The 18,776-nt window shown below is 41.2% G+C and overlaps 1 protein-coding gene across 1 annotated transcript; it reads right to left on the bottom strand.

Annotated features, from left to right (window-relative positions):
- Positions 1 to 204: 204 nt before the first annotated feature.
- On the bottom strand, positions 205 to 16,863 carry LOC309391417 (leukocyte elastase inhibitor-like; the record flags this gene model as incomplete). Its single annotated transcript, XM_081951860.1, has 7 exons — positions 205 to 614; positions 2,666 to 2,821; positions 6,846 to 6,988; positions 8,784 to 8,901; positions 12,578 to 12,697; positions 14,026 to 14,133; positions 16,678 to 16,863. 7 exons carry the CDS (start codon positions 16,861 to 16,863, stop codon positions 210 to 212), a joined length of 1,236 nt encoding a protein of 411 aa, XP_081807986.1. The 3' UTR covers positions 205 to 209.
- Between the last annotated feature and the right edge of the window lie 1,913 nt (positions 16,864 to 18,776).

Raw genomic sequence — 18,776 nt, 5'->3', positions numbered from 1 at the left:
TTCGTGCTTTCAAAAAGATAATGCTGAACGTATTACTGAATTAACTTAAGAAATGCAGTACCAAAAAAGTGTTTGTGTGAGAGAGGAAATTAAGCAATATATTCAAGGCGCATTGTAACAGCCATTTTATAATCAAGTTATTGCACAGAAATGTGTGGTTTGGAGTATACTTTAATAAGCTTAAAGAAAAAAGTAACACTGCTTGAGTTTCAAGGACAGCAGAGTTTCCCAAGGAAAAGCACTGTGTCTGTAGGATTATGCAGAATGCAGAAGAGGAAGGGATGGTCAGCCACAAATAATTCATGGTGTTCTAAGCTCCTGTTAGAGACTGCGACACCTGTTGCAGCTGCTGCTTCAGTCCCTACTTCATTGATGTCTACATAAGCTTTGTGAACAACTGTGGACAAGAAGAGTCGGCGGGAAGGCGACATTCCCAAGAGGTCTGCTTTTGCTTCACTAAATACATCAATGAGGCCCAAGCCTTGCAACATCAGGTTGAGATCATAGCAGGCTTCTAACTTGAAGCGAGGTATATATATTTCCACAGAATGCTCCCTCAGGTTTCCTGGAGAAAGCCAGCTTGCTAAATTCTTGCAGGTCAGGGCGGCCTCCACCTGTGTAGTTTAAACATAATTGGCAATAAGTGATGGGGCACCTGGATAGCAGACCTTGTCTTTCATGCCTATGGTGAAATGGGGTGTGTTTTCATTTAAATTGAACTCATTGTGTAAGTGATCATACATATCAATTGGATGGCATATCCTGCAATCCAGTACCTTATGCTAGGAATGAATGTTTTTTGTCAGCTACCATTAGCCTTGCAATTTAATCCAGATAGACAAGCAGAACCATGAATGATACCATAACCTTATGATAAGGTTACAGTAACAGAACCTTGCAAGTCTGAAAGCGCTACTTCCCCCCTCCTTTAGTTTCCAGAGAGCCAGGGAGGGTCCCTTCTGAGATGTTTTCTCCACCTTCAGAAATCTGGACTCAGGTTTCTCTTGTGAGAGCCTTGTTTAGGCTGCAGCTCATCCTCCTGTCTTCAAAGGTTTCTCTCACAGCCCATTACAGCTGCAGACTGCAACTTCATCCCTTTTCATCATCAAGGCCTTCAATTGTATTACCAGTCAAGCAAGAAGGCTGCTCCATTTCAGCAGTTTGGGAATGTTTAGGAAGCAAAAAAAGCTATCCCTCTTATTTCATAAATATAATGAAAAAAGTTGCATTAGGTTCCTGGCAATATCTGGGGCCTCTGTGTGATTTCACAATGGCTGTTGATTTCATGTGTGGCCTTTACCCTACTCATCCATCTCTTAGGCAATTATAAATTTGTTACAGTAGAGCATTACAACTCTCTTGGAATGAATGAATGAATGAATGAATGAATGAATGAATGAATGAATGAATGAATGAATGAATGAATGAAAGAAAATTAAATCCAGGTAGAAATTTATCATTTTAACAGTAAATCCCTATGGTCACATAGAGATTATATTTCACTTGATAACTTGGGTTTTACATCTATCCTTGCATATATACATTTTCAATAAAAAAAAGAACATTTCCCTCACTTAAACCCTGATTTTATCTAGCTTGAATTATTTACCAAACACTGAGCAACAGTGAACAGGATCTCATGGAATTTCTCTTGAAACAAATGTTTCATTCTACATGGCTGAATCTTAATTCCTTTCCTTTTCTTTTCTGTTAGCTCCCTCTAACGCCTGAAAGGAGCTGCTACAAGCGTGCTGTTAGACCGTAGACTGGAGAGTGCCTTCAGCCAACAAGCTGGTACAATATTTTCTTCAACAGCATTGCCACCTGCAGGTAACTCAAGTGCCTTCAATAAGTGCAGCGTTAGTTTGGGCCCTGAAGGTGCTTATGCCTCTGCAGCCATCATTTTCTTTTTTCACTTCTCTAAATTTGCTGAGGGAATTAATCATAGTTTCCCACTGGCTGCATTCACACAACATGCTTAACCTGATTACTAAATTAATCTATTTACATATTTGCACAATATTCTGTACTATAAACTCAGAAATCAGACATGTGTGCATGATACAACACGCTAATTTACTTGCTCATTTATTTGTTCTGTAAGAATAATAATATTATTATCCAAGATTTATACGTAGTGAGAGTCCATCTGATAGGATGTTACCTGACCTGGTTTAATACATAGTCTGCAAACGGCCATAATGCCTTTTCAAGGAAACTAGGACTGACAGGAATGAAGCAAACCAGGATTTGAAAACATGAAGTTTGTTTCCTAATTCATTTGGATCCTGGTGGTTGTAGCCTCCTTTTTTTAGGCCTAATTGAAAAGTATGATTAATTGAAGCCGTCTTTAGATACTGCACAGTGAGGAAGGAGCCTAATATTTGGAGGCTAAATTTAAAAATCTAGAAACCGGGTGACTGCTTTATGTATGTATTTTTAAGTTTGAATTGCTTTATGTATGTATTTTTAAGTTTGAATTGCTTTATGTATGTATTTTTAAGTTTGAATTTTTAAGGTTGCAGCATATAACCTTTATATAGTGTTGTTGCTCTCTAGCCCCATCTAGTGGCCAGAGGGACAAATATGCCCCAACATACAACATGCAGAAACTGTGAAATAAATAAATAATGTTTTATGTTTCAGTGCCGTGCTTCGGATTTACCTGCTCCAGATGGCTGATGTCATTTGGTAATATTATCATCATGGACAAAAGTTCATCAACGTATGGCAGGCAGAGGATCTGGGCACTTTTTCCATCTGTGTGTCCCAGTTTAAATCTCCCTCTCTGATACATCATATGGACAAGTTTAGTTTCCTTCTGTTTCCAAAGATAGGAATAGATACATGTTTAAGATATAAAACATCCTCTTATGTTAAGGACCAACATAGTACAGTTTCTGACTTTTGGAAGCTGAAAATGAAATACAGAACTAGGATTTGGTAACATGCAAATTTGGCAAGTGGTTACTCATGAAAGAAGGGATAAGTAAATTACAGGGTAGAAATGTTTACCTGTGTGATATGTTGTCAACATAGAAGATTAAAATCCACACTCCATTTGCCCCCTTTTTTCATTGTTCATGTTGATAATATTTTAGGGAGATTTATTTTCCAGTTTCATACACTATATTACAGTCTTCAGATTTCCCAAAATATATTGTCCAACTGCTGTGGGACGTCCAAGTGAACAGACATCACGTAGGCAGAAGTCCAAACTTATGTTGCTTATAAGAGAGGAAACAGTTGTGTGGAGCTTAAGGACTGCCTCCCTAGGGCGCCCAGGCTAGACCAGAGAAAGTTGGATTGTCATGCCCACGCATATAAACTTTATATATAGTGTTGTTGCTCTCTAGCCCCATCTAGTGGTCAGAGGGACAAATATGCCCCAACATACAATCTTTATGTACTGTTGTTGCCCTCTAGCCCCATCTAGTGGCAGGAGAGACAAAATACCAAGTATATTGTTTGAAGCCAACCCATTTACCCATCAGCCCGCACTCTCAAACCAAGTGCATGCTGGGAAGTCAGACTCCATTTTCCTTTAGGATTTGGAGAAGGCAGAAGCACAAAGAAGAATCCATCTTAATCTGTGGCACATGGTCATCCAAGGGCAAACCTATCCGACACACAGAGCATCGCTGGTGAGATTTAAATTGCTTGTATTTATTAATTGTTATGTTCAGCAGTAACTCAATACTGCCTATCTTGTATTTGGTTTGCATTGTATGTATTCCTATTTCCCCCAGTTTCACCATTTCTTTCAATAAAGCATTCAGATCTATGCACATGGTCTGTTTTATTGGAGGATAGGTGGGTTTAGCTGCATGTCGAGCCATACACAGACTGACATGTAGTGAGGACAGAACATGGATCACTACCCTTGTTTTTATTAGAACTGCCCTTTATGATGTTAAGCAGTAGAAAGAATTGTATCAATCCAGCTGCAGATAGAGAAACAGTTTTGACTCGATTAAAAAAAGGCATTATGCAAATCATTATGCAGTGGCTGTTTGGGATTTTTTAAGGTGACATGTTCTGTTTGGCAACATACGCTAATAGGCTCAGCCTAAGGTTTAAAGCTTCTGCAAGTGGTCTGTTCAGACAACTGCAAAAATGGCTTGTGTCCATGGGTGTAAAAAAAGTGCTCTAGAACCCAAAGCAAGTCTATTCCATCCTAGCTTTAATCAAGAGTTAAAGTTTATATTGGAGGGAGCGCACTTCTTCAGCTAACCAGACCTTGCATATTTAAGCCCTTCATGCCGACATACAGTAGTAATTATGGCCAGTGACGTGCGGTGAGGTTTATGGCTGGTGAGGCTGGTGACGTCATCAGGAAGGCGGGGAATGGGACCATGTGTGCTGGAGGCTCAGGCTGCCTCAGCCTCCAGCACACGTGATCCCATTCCCCGCCTTCCTGAGCGTGCTCCGCCGGCTCGCGCTCCGCAGTCCTCGAAAGCGACTGGGGAACGACGAGAACCTTCCTACCTCTGCTGGACTTTGCGCGCTCCTCGCGACTGCATATTGCAGTTGCGAGGAGCGCACGAAATCCAGCAGAGGCAGGAAGGTTCTCGTTGTTCCCCAGTCGCTTTCGTGCCTTCGTCATCCGGGAGCGCCGAGAACATCTGCCTCCGCAGCTCCTGGGCGCGGCCGGACGGATGTATATAATATTATAATATGAGCCAGGGAAATAAGTATGTGTTTGTGTTACAAGCTCAGCTGATAAAGGAGGAGAAGCCTATGGCATAGTGGCTAAGACTCTTGCCTAGTGTATAATACAGCCCAGGTTCGAATCCCAGTAAGGGTATGGCTAGCTGATGAGAGCTAAATAGCTCGAAATGGATCTATACTAGTCTCCCTTTATTTTATCAGCACACATACAACACAAATATAAAAAGGCAACATTAAAAATAACAATATGGGTTTCTGCCTGGATGGTTTTCTGTGATGAGCCAAAAGGACAGAAAGAGGGAGGAGTGAGCTCCCTCCCATATTTGGTCATACCAGGGGTTGTAACACAAACACACACATATATATATGTGTGTGTGTGTGTGTGTGTGTGTGTGTGTGTGTGTGTTCGTAGATTTTCACGGGTGTAGGTATGCTGGTTTTGTTGTATTCGGGTCTTTTCCCGTGTAAGGTTGAGACTGTCTTTGCAACGTTTCGGCAGGATCTCACCTGCCATATATATATATATAGTATATAATATTATATACTATTATTTCATGAAGAGAGGTGAGGCTCTGCCTCCCCTGCCTCCCCTGACCGCACGTCCCTGATTATGGCTCAGGGAACTCTCTTAGGGAGGGAGCAACTTTTTGAAGTTGTACTACTATTAGAGCTACCAAATCCACATTACCAAATCCAATAGGTAGCATGTTTTCCACCTATCTTTTCTCTGTTGCCACCTAGTGGTCACCCTATCCGTATGCACTGTTGTCAACTGCACTGGATGTGCAAGTAGTCTTTGTTTTCGCTACTGCCTCATTTGCAGTTACGATGGTGGTAAAGTAATTTTACAACCAATCCTTGCATTTACAACCTTTAACAGATATGGAAATCAAAGGAAACCTAAAGTAAGTTCATAAGCATAGCCCCGGTTTCACTAACAACCATTTCATTTAACAACCAAGTTGCTGGTCCCAAGTATGATTGCTAAATGAGGACTATCTTTGATCTGGTTCTGTCTGCTGCTCCGTGGGTACCTGCAACAGATCATATCCAGGTTTGTTCTAAAGAATTTCAAACTCAGCCTTAGATTAAAGGTCTCAAGATGAGTGCCACCATTGCTTTGACTTTATTTAGACAACTGCTGGCATCTCCACCTGTAGTTGCTACAAGGAGATAGAGAAACAGGAGTCCTGCCTTCAGCCATTGAAATGATTGTGTTTGTAAATAAATAAAAATCTCTGCAGATGTTTCTCTCTCTATTCCAGCGGTTCTCAACCTGTGGGTCGGGACCTCTTTGGAGGCCAAACAACCCTTTCACAGGGGTCGCCTAAGACCATTGGAAAACACATATTTTTGAAAAAATACGGAAAACATAAAATAATTTTATGTTTGGGGGTCACCACAACATGAGGAACTGTATTAAAGGGTCGCGGCATTAGGAAGGTTGAGACCCACTGCTCTATTCTGTATATTGGACAGGAGTAAAGCCAAGCTACTGGGTTTTAAATAAGAAGAAAAGAGATTTGACTGAGTAGAAGGAAGAACGTGTTAGGTGAAAACTGTCTAACTGTGAAAAATAAAACAATTGAGTCCCAAAGGTGTTTTTTCAAAAGGCAACTGGACTTTGTTTGAGTAGACTTTGAGTAACGAAGACCAGTTGCCTTTTGAAAAAGCATCTTTGGGACAACCATGACCTGGATGACTGAGAATCTCGATAGATAAAACAATGGAGTCTCTTGTATCTGGCATTATAAAGGGGATGGCCACTTATCAGGGGGGGAGGGGAATGATTAATAACAGGTCTCTTTGGGTATAGATCTTTCCCACTCTTGTCCAATGATGTATACTAACCCTGTATTCTGCGTTAGTGGAAAGTCAGCCAATCTGTAACTTAAAATGGTTGTGTAACCTTATGGTTCCTTCAGATGTTGTTGGACTTCAAAATCCATTGGCCCTAGCCAACAGCTATGCATCACACATTATGGAAATGGTAGTCCACCATCATCTAAAAGGACATAGTTTCCCTACATATGAATGATAGAACAACTCTGAAAGTTGGTAGCACATCAATTATATTCAAACGTATAGTCAAGTCATGCTATATTGTGTAATATTTAAAAGGTCACATATTGCTGTACTGTACTGTAATGATATTTTATGTAGCACTGCAATACCTCATTCAGCCTAAAATGTCTTTCAGTTGTATACTTCGGATCAAATTGATGTTGCCAAGTTGCTTTAAAGTAAATGGCATTTGCCAGCACCAGCACCGTTTGTGGTCCAATCACACCTGGAGCAAAAAGTTCCTTAATGTTTCCTGCGACAAAAAGAAATATGAATGGATATGGGAAACAAAATGAATTGTGTACTTGACTTTTTTTAACCTGGTAAGGAAATATCCCTTGCATCTACTTGAACAATATTTTATAGACTAAGGGCATACTGAATGGTGCATAGTATACCCTTTTTTTAAACATAAAATTAGTATTAAAAATGGAAAGTTGGTAGGTTAGGAGAAATTAGAATTGTTGATGAATGGGAGGATCTAGAAATTTAAATAGGAAATAAATATGTAAGCTGGGAAACCACATTGTTTATTTTCACTAACAGGTAATACTCTAGAGCAGGTGTATCAAACTCGCGTCATCACGGCGGCATCACATGACGTATTGTGACTTTTTTTCCCCTTCGCTAAACCAGGCATGAGCGTGCCCAGCACGTGACGCATCCGATCCAAGGGCTGCAAGTTTAACAGGCCCTGCTCTAGAGCAGTGTTTCTCAATTTAGCAGCATCAAGATATATGGACTTCAACTCCCAGAATTTTCCAGTCAGTTAAGTCTCATATCTTCAAGGAGTTTCTTACGGCCCATCAGCTATCTAACTCTGCTCTGCATGAAATTGCTCTTTATTTTACTCCTTCTACACCACATAGACCCATATATATATTGACAAGGATGTCCAAAACCATGAACTTTCCAAGCATCTGTAGACATCTAGTGAAAAGCATAAGCAAAGTGGAAGCCTCCTTCAAGTAAATTTCTGGAGACATGGAGTTTTCCTGGCAGCAATAATTTGTAGTTTGCCGTTGTCTTATTTTACTATGTTTTCCCAATTTTGCTGTCAAGTCTATAGTCCTACAATTCTTTGGTGGTTTCTTCTCCAAACAACTTGCTTAATGTGTGGTTGTGGGTGTGTGAAGATGGAGGGAGAGTCAGCCAAGTTTAGCTAAGTGCTATCCTTAGGCCAATGCCCTAAGTGCTTGATGTTTGAGTCTAGTCTCCCCAAAATTGTTAATGCTTACACATTTATTTCCGAAAGATTTCTCTTCTCATCCAAGAAGCTTCTTCAGCTCCAAAGTTGAAGAAGCTTCTTGGATGAGAAGTGAAACGTTGTCAAAGAAAAATAAGTTGCCTCTTGAAAAAGCAACTTTGGGACAACCATGAATGACTGAGAATCTCCGTAGACACGTACACATTTATTTTTTTCAGTTTATATCTATCTCCCATCTCCAAGATACTCAGGTTCACTCTTTTCATAAAAATAAACAATAGGCTACAGAGACTTTCATCCATAATAAATCACATGGAAAAAGATAAATAGATAGCTTGTATAAGACTTGTAAGAACTAAGAGTCTCTTGGGGAAATGGGAAGCTGCCTATAGATCTATTTAGTTCCATTTTGGCAATACTGACTGAGGGCAAATTTCTAGGCTTTCAGGAAAGGGTTTTTCCCCATCTTAAAGAATTGTGACTTATCCAAGGTTTGAATTTCTTACCTCTACCTGCCTAAAAAGTTTCCATTTCTTTTGCAATGTACACAGAATGAAGTATAGGTAGTCCTTGGTAATAACAGCCTTGTTTAGGGACCATTTAAAATCACAACAGTTCTGAAAAAGTAACTTTACAACCAGTCCTCACACTTATGACTACTGCATAACTCCGTACTCACCTGGCCAAGATTCAGCTCCTTCACAACTGGTTTCCAACAAGTGGAGCCAACGGGCAAGCTAGCAATCATATTGTTTTGCAACAGTGTCACTTGCCAGTGACTTTTGGCGTCATTATGCGAGGGCAACCTATTGTCGGGACAAGAAAACTTTGCCTTTCTTACCTTGGGTCTGTTTGTAAATTTCAAGGTTAATTGTCTTTCTTGTTTCTTCGGTAGCAAGGTAAAAATCCACTATCTGCCCCATAGCGTTGTAGATTTCTTTAGTATTTGTGAGATATAGCTGGAAAATTTCAATGAGAGGAGGGAAGGAAAACACAGCCTGAGGTGATGCATTTTTAGTCAGCAGAATTTTGTTTGTGAAATGCTAGGAATTTTTCTTACATGGAGAGGCAAGACACAAAGCCAACAAGCCTAAAGATAAAGGTAAAGATTCCCTTCGCACATATGTGCTAATCGTTCCCAACTCTAGGGAGGGTGCTCATCTCTGTTTCAAAGCCGAGGACATCTCCGTGGTCATGTGGCCAGCATGACTAAATGCAGAAGGCGCATGGAACGCTGTTACCTTCCCACCAAAGGTGGTTCCTATTTTTCTACTTGCTTTTTTACATGCTTTCAAACTGCTAGGTTGGCAGAAGCTGGGATAAATAACAGGAGCTCACTCCGTTACGCGGCACTAGAGATTCGAACTGCCTACCTTTCTGATCAACAAGCTCAGTATCTTAGCCACTGAACCATCACGTCCCTATGAGCATATATTTCCCCACCCACCAAAGCTTTGTTTAGGAAGATCTCTAATTCATTGCACTTTCCCACAGAAAGGGGACTTTCAGATCTGCTGAAACAGATAAAGGAGGATGTGGGCAAGTGGAAAGGAGGACAAATTTGGGGGAAAGGAGGATACACTAACTCTTTAACCCAAAGGCACTTTTTCGAGAGGCAACTGGACTTTCTGAAAGTTCAGTTGCCCCTTGAAAAAGAACTTTTGGGACAACCATGACCTGGATGATTGAGAATTGAGGTCCTAACTCATTAACTTTCTTATCGCAAAAATTACAGTGAAAGACTGCCAAAAATGTATTTAGGTCTGTGTGAAAATGAAATGAACTTCTTCCAGCATCAGAAAGATCAGTTTTTCAATTAAAGGACTATGCTAATACAGTTAGGAGGTAAAAGCCTTCAGCTTGTAACTGATTGAGGTCTGGTTAATTTCAGGCAACTGTGTAAACTGACCTGTGGGCACTAACCAAGTGATTAAATTAATGAGTAGGGCTTGTAAACTTGTGGTTAGCACATATTAGAGAAGCTCTGCACTGTGGAGAAAAGCTGCTCAGGAAAATACAGTTAGTCTTCATCTTGCGACCCCCAAATTTCTGTTGCTAAGCAAGTCAGCTGTTAAGTGAATTTTGTCCCATTTTACCACCTTTCTTGCCACAGTTGTTGAGTGAATCATTGCAATTGTTAAGTTAATAGCATGGTTGTTAAGTGAATCCGGCTTCCCAATTGACTTTGCTTATCAGAAGGTCGCAAAAGGGGATCACATGACCTCGGGGCAACTGCAACCGTCATAAATATGAATCAGTTGCCAAGCATCTGAATTTTGATCTTCTGACCGTGAGGATGCTGCAATGGTTGTAAGTGTGAAAAACAATCACAAGTCACTTTTTTCATTACCCTTGTAACTTTGAACAGTCACTAAAAGAATTATTGTAAGTTGAGGACTACCTGAATTCAAAAAGCTAGACAAAAAGGATGGCACCTCTTCCTTTTGCTAGACATCTGGGTAACCCTAACCAGAATATAATGCTTGGGGAATGGAATGTTAAAATATGCTAAAATATTCATGGTGACTCAAAAAGAAAAGGACACATTTTTTCCTCCTCTCTTGGATTTAAAGCAGGGGTGTCAAACTCGCAGCATCATCAAAGGTGATATTCAGCTGGTTCTGACCGGTTCTGGAGAACCAATAGCGGAAATTTTGAGTAGTTCAGAGAACTGGCAAATACCACTTCTGACTGGCCCTGTCCCCATCTATTCTCAGCCTCCCAGCTTCTGAGTCCTAGCTGATGGTCGGTCTCTATTGCTGCCTCCAAGCTGATCGCTGGGTCTTCTTTTGTTGCCCTGCACAGGAAAACAGAGCTGGAAAGCAGGTTATGGGGTAAGGAGGGAATGGAGACTTTGCAGTATCCTTCCCCTAGGAGTGGGGAGGGAATGGGGATTTTGCAGTTTCCTTCCCCCAGGAGTGGGGAGGGAATGGGGATTTTGCAGTATCCTTCCACAGGAATGGGGAGGAAATGGGGGTTTTGCAGTATCCTTCCACAGGAATGGGAAGGGAATGGGGATTTTGCAGTATCCTTCCCCCAGGAGTGGGGAGGGAATGGGGATTTTGCAGTATCCTTCCCCAGGAATGGGAAGGGAATGGGGATTTTGCAGTATCCTTCCCCTAGGAGTGGAGAGAGAATGGGGATTTTGCAGTATCCTTCCCCAGGAATGGGAAGGGAATGGGGATTTTGCAGTATCCTTCCCTCAGAAGTGGGGAGGGAATGGGGATTTTGCAGTATCTTTCCCCAGTAGTGGGGAGAGAATGGGGGATTTTGCAGTATCCTGCCCCAGGAGTGGGGAAGGGAATGGGGATTTTGCAGTATCCTTCCCCAGGAGTGGGGAGGGAATGGGGATTTTGCAGTATCCTTCCCCAGGAGTGTGGAGGGAATGGGGATTTTGCAGTATCCTTCCCCAGGAGTGGGGAAGGGAATGGGGATTTTGCAGTATCCTTCCCACAGGAGTGGGGAGGGAATGGGGATTTTGCAGTATCCTTCCCCCAGGAGTGGAGAGGAAATGGGGATTTTGCAGTATCCTTCCCCTGCCATGCCCATCAAGTCATGCCACGTCCACCAAGACACGACCACAGAACTGGTAGTAAAAAAATTTGAATCCTACCCCTGAACATCATGTTGTCATCAAGTGTCATATCAGGACTTTTTTCCCCTTAAAAGGGGTGGGCATGTCCAGCGTGTGACACATCGGGGCTGTGGGCCGCAAATTAGACACCCCTGATTTAAGGCAATATAACATCAAACTGAATATGGCCTCAGTTAAGACCACCATTTTTAACAATGACTTAGAATGCTGCAGAAAATCAGCAAGTCTTGGATATGAGCTCTCTACTTTCCATCGTTTCTTAAAGAAAGTGTCTGATGTTAGGATTACAACAGCATAGGAAGCTGCTTTGAACTTGAGCTGGCTAACTGGTCCATCTACCATATTTTTCGGAGTATAAGATGCATGAGTATAGCTTCCTATGCTTTTTCCCTCAAAAAAGAGGCTGAAAATCTGGGTGCGTCTTATACAATGAATACAGCATTTTTTTGCCTCCCGAAACCCCATCCCCTTCATCAAAATAGCCATGCATAGCCTTATGGAAGCTTTCAGAGAGCTCCTGGGGGCTGGGAAAAGCAGAAATGAGCAAAAAATTGGCTATTTTTTGCTCAATCCCCCCCCCCCCAGCCCCAAGGAGCACTCTATAAGCCTCCCTAAGGCTATCCATGCCCTCTCTTTTTTTTTGACGAAAAAAGGGCCCGTTTTTGCAAAAAATGGGCTGGATTTTTGCTCGTTTCCCCCCTCCCCCCTCCCAGGAGCACTCTGCAAGCCTCCTAAGGGCAATCCATGCCCTTTTTTTGAAAAAGAAATGGGCCCGTTTTCGCAAAAAATGGGCCATTTTGGGGAGGTTTGCAGAGTGCAAAAACTTTTTTTTTAATTTGCCTCTTCAAAACCTTGCTGCATCTTATACTCCGGTGCATCTTATACTCTGAAAAATATGGTATTTCAGTATTGCCCACACTGACTGACAGATTCAGCACTGGATATTTCTCAGCTTTCCATGACGATTACACACACTGAATCTAGAATACTTGGCAAGCAATGAAAAGGCTCTAACTTTATTTAAAGGAGAGAGGCCTTACCTGAAGAAATTGATATCCTTTCTGCATGAACAAATTATTGGCCAGTTTCAGCTGGTAACCATGGCTGAGGTTATTCAGCTGAAGTAGTAGTTGCTTGAACTCTGAGTAAATTGTCCCCTCCTAGTCAAGATATGAAATGGAAGATTGGAAACTGAATAAAAATAATGATATTGCTGTCTCCTTGGCATAAAAGGCAAGAAGCATATCACAAGGTTCAATTTATTTCACGGCAGGGCAGTCAACTTTGGTGCCCATTTCTGTCAAGGGACCTGCTAATCTCTCTCTCAGGGCACACAAGTTATCTGAGTCGCCTGACTTTATTATTTTTAAAAAATGAAACTGGTAATATTAAAGAAAACATAAGCCTCCAATATTATATTTCTACAATTGCCTCCCAAAGTGGTAGAGAGGAGTAAAACTAGAGTAGGCCACCAATAGCAACCCCAGTCTGCCTTCAGATAAATGAGTCATTCTTGCTCAGCTAGGATCACTGTGACAGCCACAGGTTCTTATGGTAATTAAGTTCTCTCCTCTAGATTTTGAATCTTTCTGTCACAAGGATTATGCACCAAATGTGCCAGAGATATGGAGGGGTGGAAAACTTTGCATGGTGCCTGATCTGGAATAGCATTCCCCCCCCCCCCCGAGACTTTCCCCCATAATCCAGGGGTGAAATGCTACTGATTTGGACCAGTTCACCCAAACCGATAGTAAAAAAAAAGCTACCGGTTTGCCTGAACTGGTAGTAGAAAAATGAGGTATTTCTGAAGATCAGCTGTTGCACGCAATTTATATTAGCTAGAAAGCAGGATTTCCTGCTTTCTAGCTAATCTAAATAATGTGGCATAGCTGATTTCCCCCACCCCTCGCTGTTCTACTTGCTGTTCTACTTACCTTTCAGGCGCGCTCAGCAGGAGGCTCCGCTCAATAGATGCTCTGCGCATGTGCAGAAAGTCCTGCGCATGTGCAGATGTGGTTCATGCACTCACACTTGCGAACCAGTAGCAAAGCTAAGTAGATTTCACCCACCTCTAACTGGCCCCACCCTATCTATTCTCTGCCTCCCGAGTCCCAGCTCATCTGGAGGAAATGGGGATTTTGCAGTATCCTTCCCCTGCTCTGCCCACCCAGCCACGCCCACAGAACCTATAGTAAAACTTTTTGATTCCCACCACTGGTTGTATTCCTACAGTGTTCGTACATTTGTATTTTTCATTGCTTTCCTATTTTTGTGTCTGTTTTTTGGTGTACTCTGCAACTATGATACTGAGAGGCTAAAGGCTACATAGTTATTCTGATACTGTGGCACCTTATCTCTACCACTACCATATATAGTAGCTCATCCTGGGTCCGTCCACAAAGTATTATTGACCAAAGTACTGGAAGGAACAAGTAATTTGATAAATTGTATTATTCTGTGGGGTTTAACAATGTTTTTTGGACATTACTGCTGGAAGAGGTGTGACTTGTCTCACAGATTCTGGCCCAAGTTCAGCCATTCTTCTTTCAGAATCAACTGGTCCTGCTTCTCCAGGAGTTTGAGCAAGGTGTAGCACCTGTAGCAAAAGTAGTTGCAATCAACACAGAATGAAACAGCAGAGACTTTATTTATAACATAAATAAGCAGTCAGGCAGACAAGCAAGTAAGCAGGCAGGCAACTTGGCATCTGCAAACAAGGAATCTGGTCCCAACTGGTTTGTGTCTCCACCTGAACTTAAAACCACCAACAATATATTTTTGTAATCAAATATAAACTACTGCAAAACAAAGCAGCATCCTCTGGATTATATTTATTTGCAGAATGCCTTTGAGCAAAGAGCAGTTTGTGTGATTATTTTGTTTTGGTCAACTTCATGACTATACAATTCTCCATATTCACAAATGCACTCTTGATATGCACTCAAAATTCCAAATATGTTCCATGTGCAAAATTGCCATGATTTACGACTACTTTATGTTTTTTATAACAAACATCACTAATTCGTCTCTATTTCTACCTAAACGTAACACAAACATGTCCCAGCCATACATATATTCTTTTTTGGCAATGCACTCAAGATGTTGCCTTCAAAAAAAATCTTCTGATGTCATCTCATCCCTAACCCACAAGTGCAAAAGGATTAAGTCACCCTTAAATATACTGGAATATTCTCTGTCTTATTCCAACAGCATCCAAAGGCATGTCAAGATATGCCAAATTGTTTAGGCTTTGCGTCACCCATTTCCTTGGTTGGAAGGCAAGGAACTGCAGTGAGTGGGAACAGAGGCAGGAAAAGGATTGCAATTGGGGGAAGAGCAAATTTCATCAAACTTAAGAGAGATTTCTGCATGTTCAAGAATGGATGGGTAACACTATAGCAGTGTTGGTGAAGCTTTTCGGCACTGAGTGCCAAAACAGGAGCGTGCACGCACATGCACATACCAGAAACCAGAAAAGCAACTGCACAATATGCATGTGCGCATCGGGAAAATACAATACAATAGCAGAGTTGGAAAGGACCTTGGAGGTCTTCTAGTCCAACTCCCTCCCTAGGCAGGAAACCCTATACTGTTCCAGACAAATGGCTATCCAACACCTTCTTAAAGACTTCCAGTGTTGGGCATTCACAACTTCTGGAGGCAACTTCTGTTCCACTGATTAATTGTTCTCACTGTCAGGAAATTTCTCCTCAGTTTTAAGTTGCTTCTCTCCTTGATTAGTTTCCACCCATTGCTTCTTGTTCTACCCTCAGGTGCTTTGGAGAATAGTTTGACTCCCTCTTCTTTGTGGCAACCCCTGAGATATTGGAACACTGCTATCATGTCTCCCCTAGTCCTTCTTTTCAGTAAACTAGACATACCCAGTTCCTGCAACCGTTCTTCATATGTTTTAGTCTCCAGTCCCCTAATCATCTTTGTTGCTCTTCTCTGCACTCTTTCTAGAGTCCCCACATCTTTTCTACATCGTGGCGACCAGAACTGAATGCAGTATTCCAAGTGTGGCCTTACCAAGGCATTATAAAGTGGTATTAACACTTCACGTGATCTTGATTCTATCCCTCTGTTGATGCAGCCTAGAACTGTGTTGGCTTTTTTGGCAGCTGCTGCACACTGCTGGCTCATATTTAAATGGTTATCCACTAGGACTGCAAGATCCCTTTCACAGTTACTACAGCTAAATGATCTTTCTGTTTCCAGTGTGCACATGCGCACCGGCCACCTGGTCTTCTGGTTTCTGGTACACATGTGCACATGAAAACCAGCTGGCCAGTGCACATTCATGTGCCGGAAACCAAAGATCTTCCCAGCGCGTGCATGCGCACCAGGCGACTGCTCGTCTGCTTTCCACCGCTCCTGCATGCATGAAGACCAGCTGGAAACCTGGAAAAGTAACGCGACGACTCAGATGCCCAGAGAGATGGCTCTGCATGCCACTTCCCACACACGTGCCATAGGTTGGCCATCACGGCTCTATAGGGAATATCCAGTGGATGTCTCAAGTTGCTGAATTTGGCTTGGGAGAATAGGCCAACTTTCCCTAAACCGATGCCCTCCAAATGGCTAGTAAAATGAAAATTACAGTCTAATTCATTTGGAGGAAAGTTCAAGTGCAGAGATTATTCTCTCCTGTTATCAGTTATGCTGATGCATGTGATGCGGAACAGAAAGCAGAAACAGGAAAGAGTTCAACTACTTTACTGCACCAATTAAGAAAAGTATAGCTACATACAACTATATTAGCAAAAACACCAAATTTAATACTCACTACAAACTAGAAAAAGCAAAAAGAGAGAGTCTTAAAAAATAAGGGCAGAGGAAAACTTCAATTTTACACACTCCTTTTCAACCGACTCTGAATGCAATGGATAAAATTGGAGTTCGCTCCCAAAGAACTCACAGTCTGTTTTCTTTAAAGCAGACAATTGATGTCATTAATACCTTTGGTTTAGGTAAATGTGTCATTTGCATAATTCCACCTCAGACCACCTCATTGCTCAAAATCTTCCTTGGGCCTCAACTGCAGCTTTTGTCTTCCAGCATTATGCGATACATTTTTTAATCAATCTCTCAAAACAAGAAAACAAGTTGTTGTCAGGAAGCCTATCGTGATATTGCTTACCTTTTCAATCTGCATTTTACTATTCCCATTTGCACCAATTAAAACCATGCCCAGGGCCGTTGAAATACTTGCAGGGGAGAAAAAAACATTTTTGCAAAGGGTATTGGAATTTAACGTATTATAAAGATCCAGGGCAAATGCAGTAATGGCTTTGGAAAGTGACAGCCTGGTGAGACTCAAATCCATGACTGGCTAGAGAAAAAGAAGAGAAAACCTATAAGTAACCAGATGCTCAGGAGCAACAGGTTTCGGATATTGCACGTAGAAGTCTAGAAAGCCACACCCAAGGGAAAGCTGGGGGAGGGGAGTAGCAGAAGAAATGTGTTTAATATGAAAGCATCTGTCAAGCTGCCCTTTTCAAAGCTATTATTTTCAAGTATATTTTATATTCAAAGTTCCTGCAACTGGAGCAACTAACTAGACTGGAAGCATTAATATACTTAGCAGCAAATACAATTCACAACAAACATGCAATATCGGATACTTTCTAGAGCAGTGCAGCTTTAAGATATGTGGACTTCAACTCCCAGAATCCCTCAACTGGTTGGGGAATTCTGGGACTTAGAGTCTACATATCTTAATGTTGCCAAGTCTCAGAAACACTGATCTAGACCAATACAGGTAGTTCTTGCTTAAGACTACAATTGAGCCCCAACATTTCTGTTGTTAAGTGAGACATTTGTTAATTTTGCCCCATTTTTGAACTTTCTTGTCACAATTGTTAAGTAAATATTGCAGTTAATGGGTTAATAACCTGGTTGTTAAGTGAATCTGGCTTTCCCATTGAATTTGCTTGTCAAAAGGTTGCAAAAGGTTATCGTATGACCTTGGGACACTGCAATCGTCATAAGTAGGAACCAGCTACCGGGCATCTGAATTTTGATGACATGATCATCAAAATGGGAATGCTATAAAGGTTGCAACTGTGAAAAATGGTCATGGGTCACTTTTTTCAGTGCCGTTGTAACAGCCACTAAATGAACTGTTGTAAGTCAAGGACTACCTATACAAGTATAGAGACTATGTTGACTTCCTAATAGTTTATACACTAGTTTTAAAGTTACATTGAACAACATCGAACCAGAGGAAGTTAAAACAGTCACATAATCATTTAAATCATGCCGTGGGTGTACATGAATGGAAAAAACATATCCCCATGTCTGATGGGTGGGCTGAAGTCTCCCTGTTGAGTACCATGGTTGCAGGACAATATTGGGTGCTGCTGAATTGAACTGTATTCTTGGTACTACATGAACAAACCAATCCTTGTCTTTGGAGAAAGAGATATTTAAATTCTTTCCCTCTCTCTCAACAAATTTCTTATGGCACATTGAAAGTTGAAATATTCACAAGGGGACAAGAGTGGTCTGCAGGATTTAAGATACCAAGAGATACTTTTCCCCTGCATTGTCTTCCTCTACTCATTGTAGGAATCTTACCAATGTGTGCTCAGCAATGGAAACCTATACTGGAAAATGTCCTGTTTGCAATCCCTTTCATGTCCTTTCCAAACAGAGTATCTGTCATGATACTATAGATCCAGCCCGTACTATATTTACATTTAAAATAAAAAAGCAGTCACATTAATTTCATTTCATTAACAAGTGTTCATTCACAAAACTGACAACACCTTTCACTTGGCTTTGTTTGTACAGACATACGTAACTATCTCTTGCTCTTCACTATCTTGTATTAAATTTTCAACTGCCCTCTGAATTCCTAAAACAGCATTTTGTTTTCACACACTCACCGTCTGTTAGCTATGAAAAGCATTGCTTTCACATTCATTACTTAGGCATATTAATGTTTAAACAAAATCATATTTACCGGCTGCTTGACTTTGGTTGTTATGAGATTGCCTTTACTCAATGCTTCTCTTCAGCTTTCTGAGGAAGTCTATAATTACCCCACCCTTTCATGGCATCAGATGATTTTGTAGTGGAGAAATTTGTATCCACCTCCCATCGTATGAAATCTTTATTTTTATTATGTGTGAGTGTATTTTAAGTGATTTTTCTTTACCCTAAAATAATCTCAATCTCTGCTTTTATTTAATCCCATTTGATTAGGCTACCTTTAGTCAAACAAAATAATATCCA

Source organism: Natrix helvetica, assembly GCF_964273705.1.
Source record: "Natrix helvetica genome assembly, chromosome: 4".
NCBI classification, from domain to species: Eukaryota; Metazoa; Chordata; class Lepidosauria; order Squamata; family Natricidae; genus Natrix; species Natrix helvetica.
This window is presented reverse-complemented; position numbering and strand designations above follow the sequence as displayed.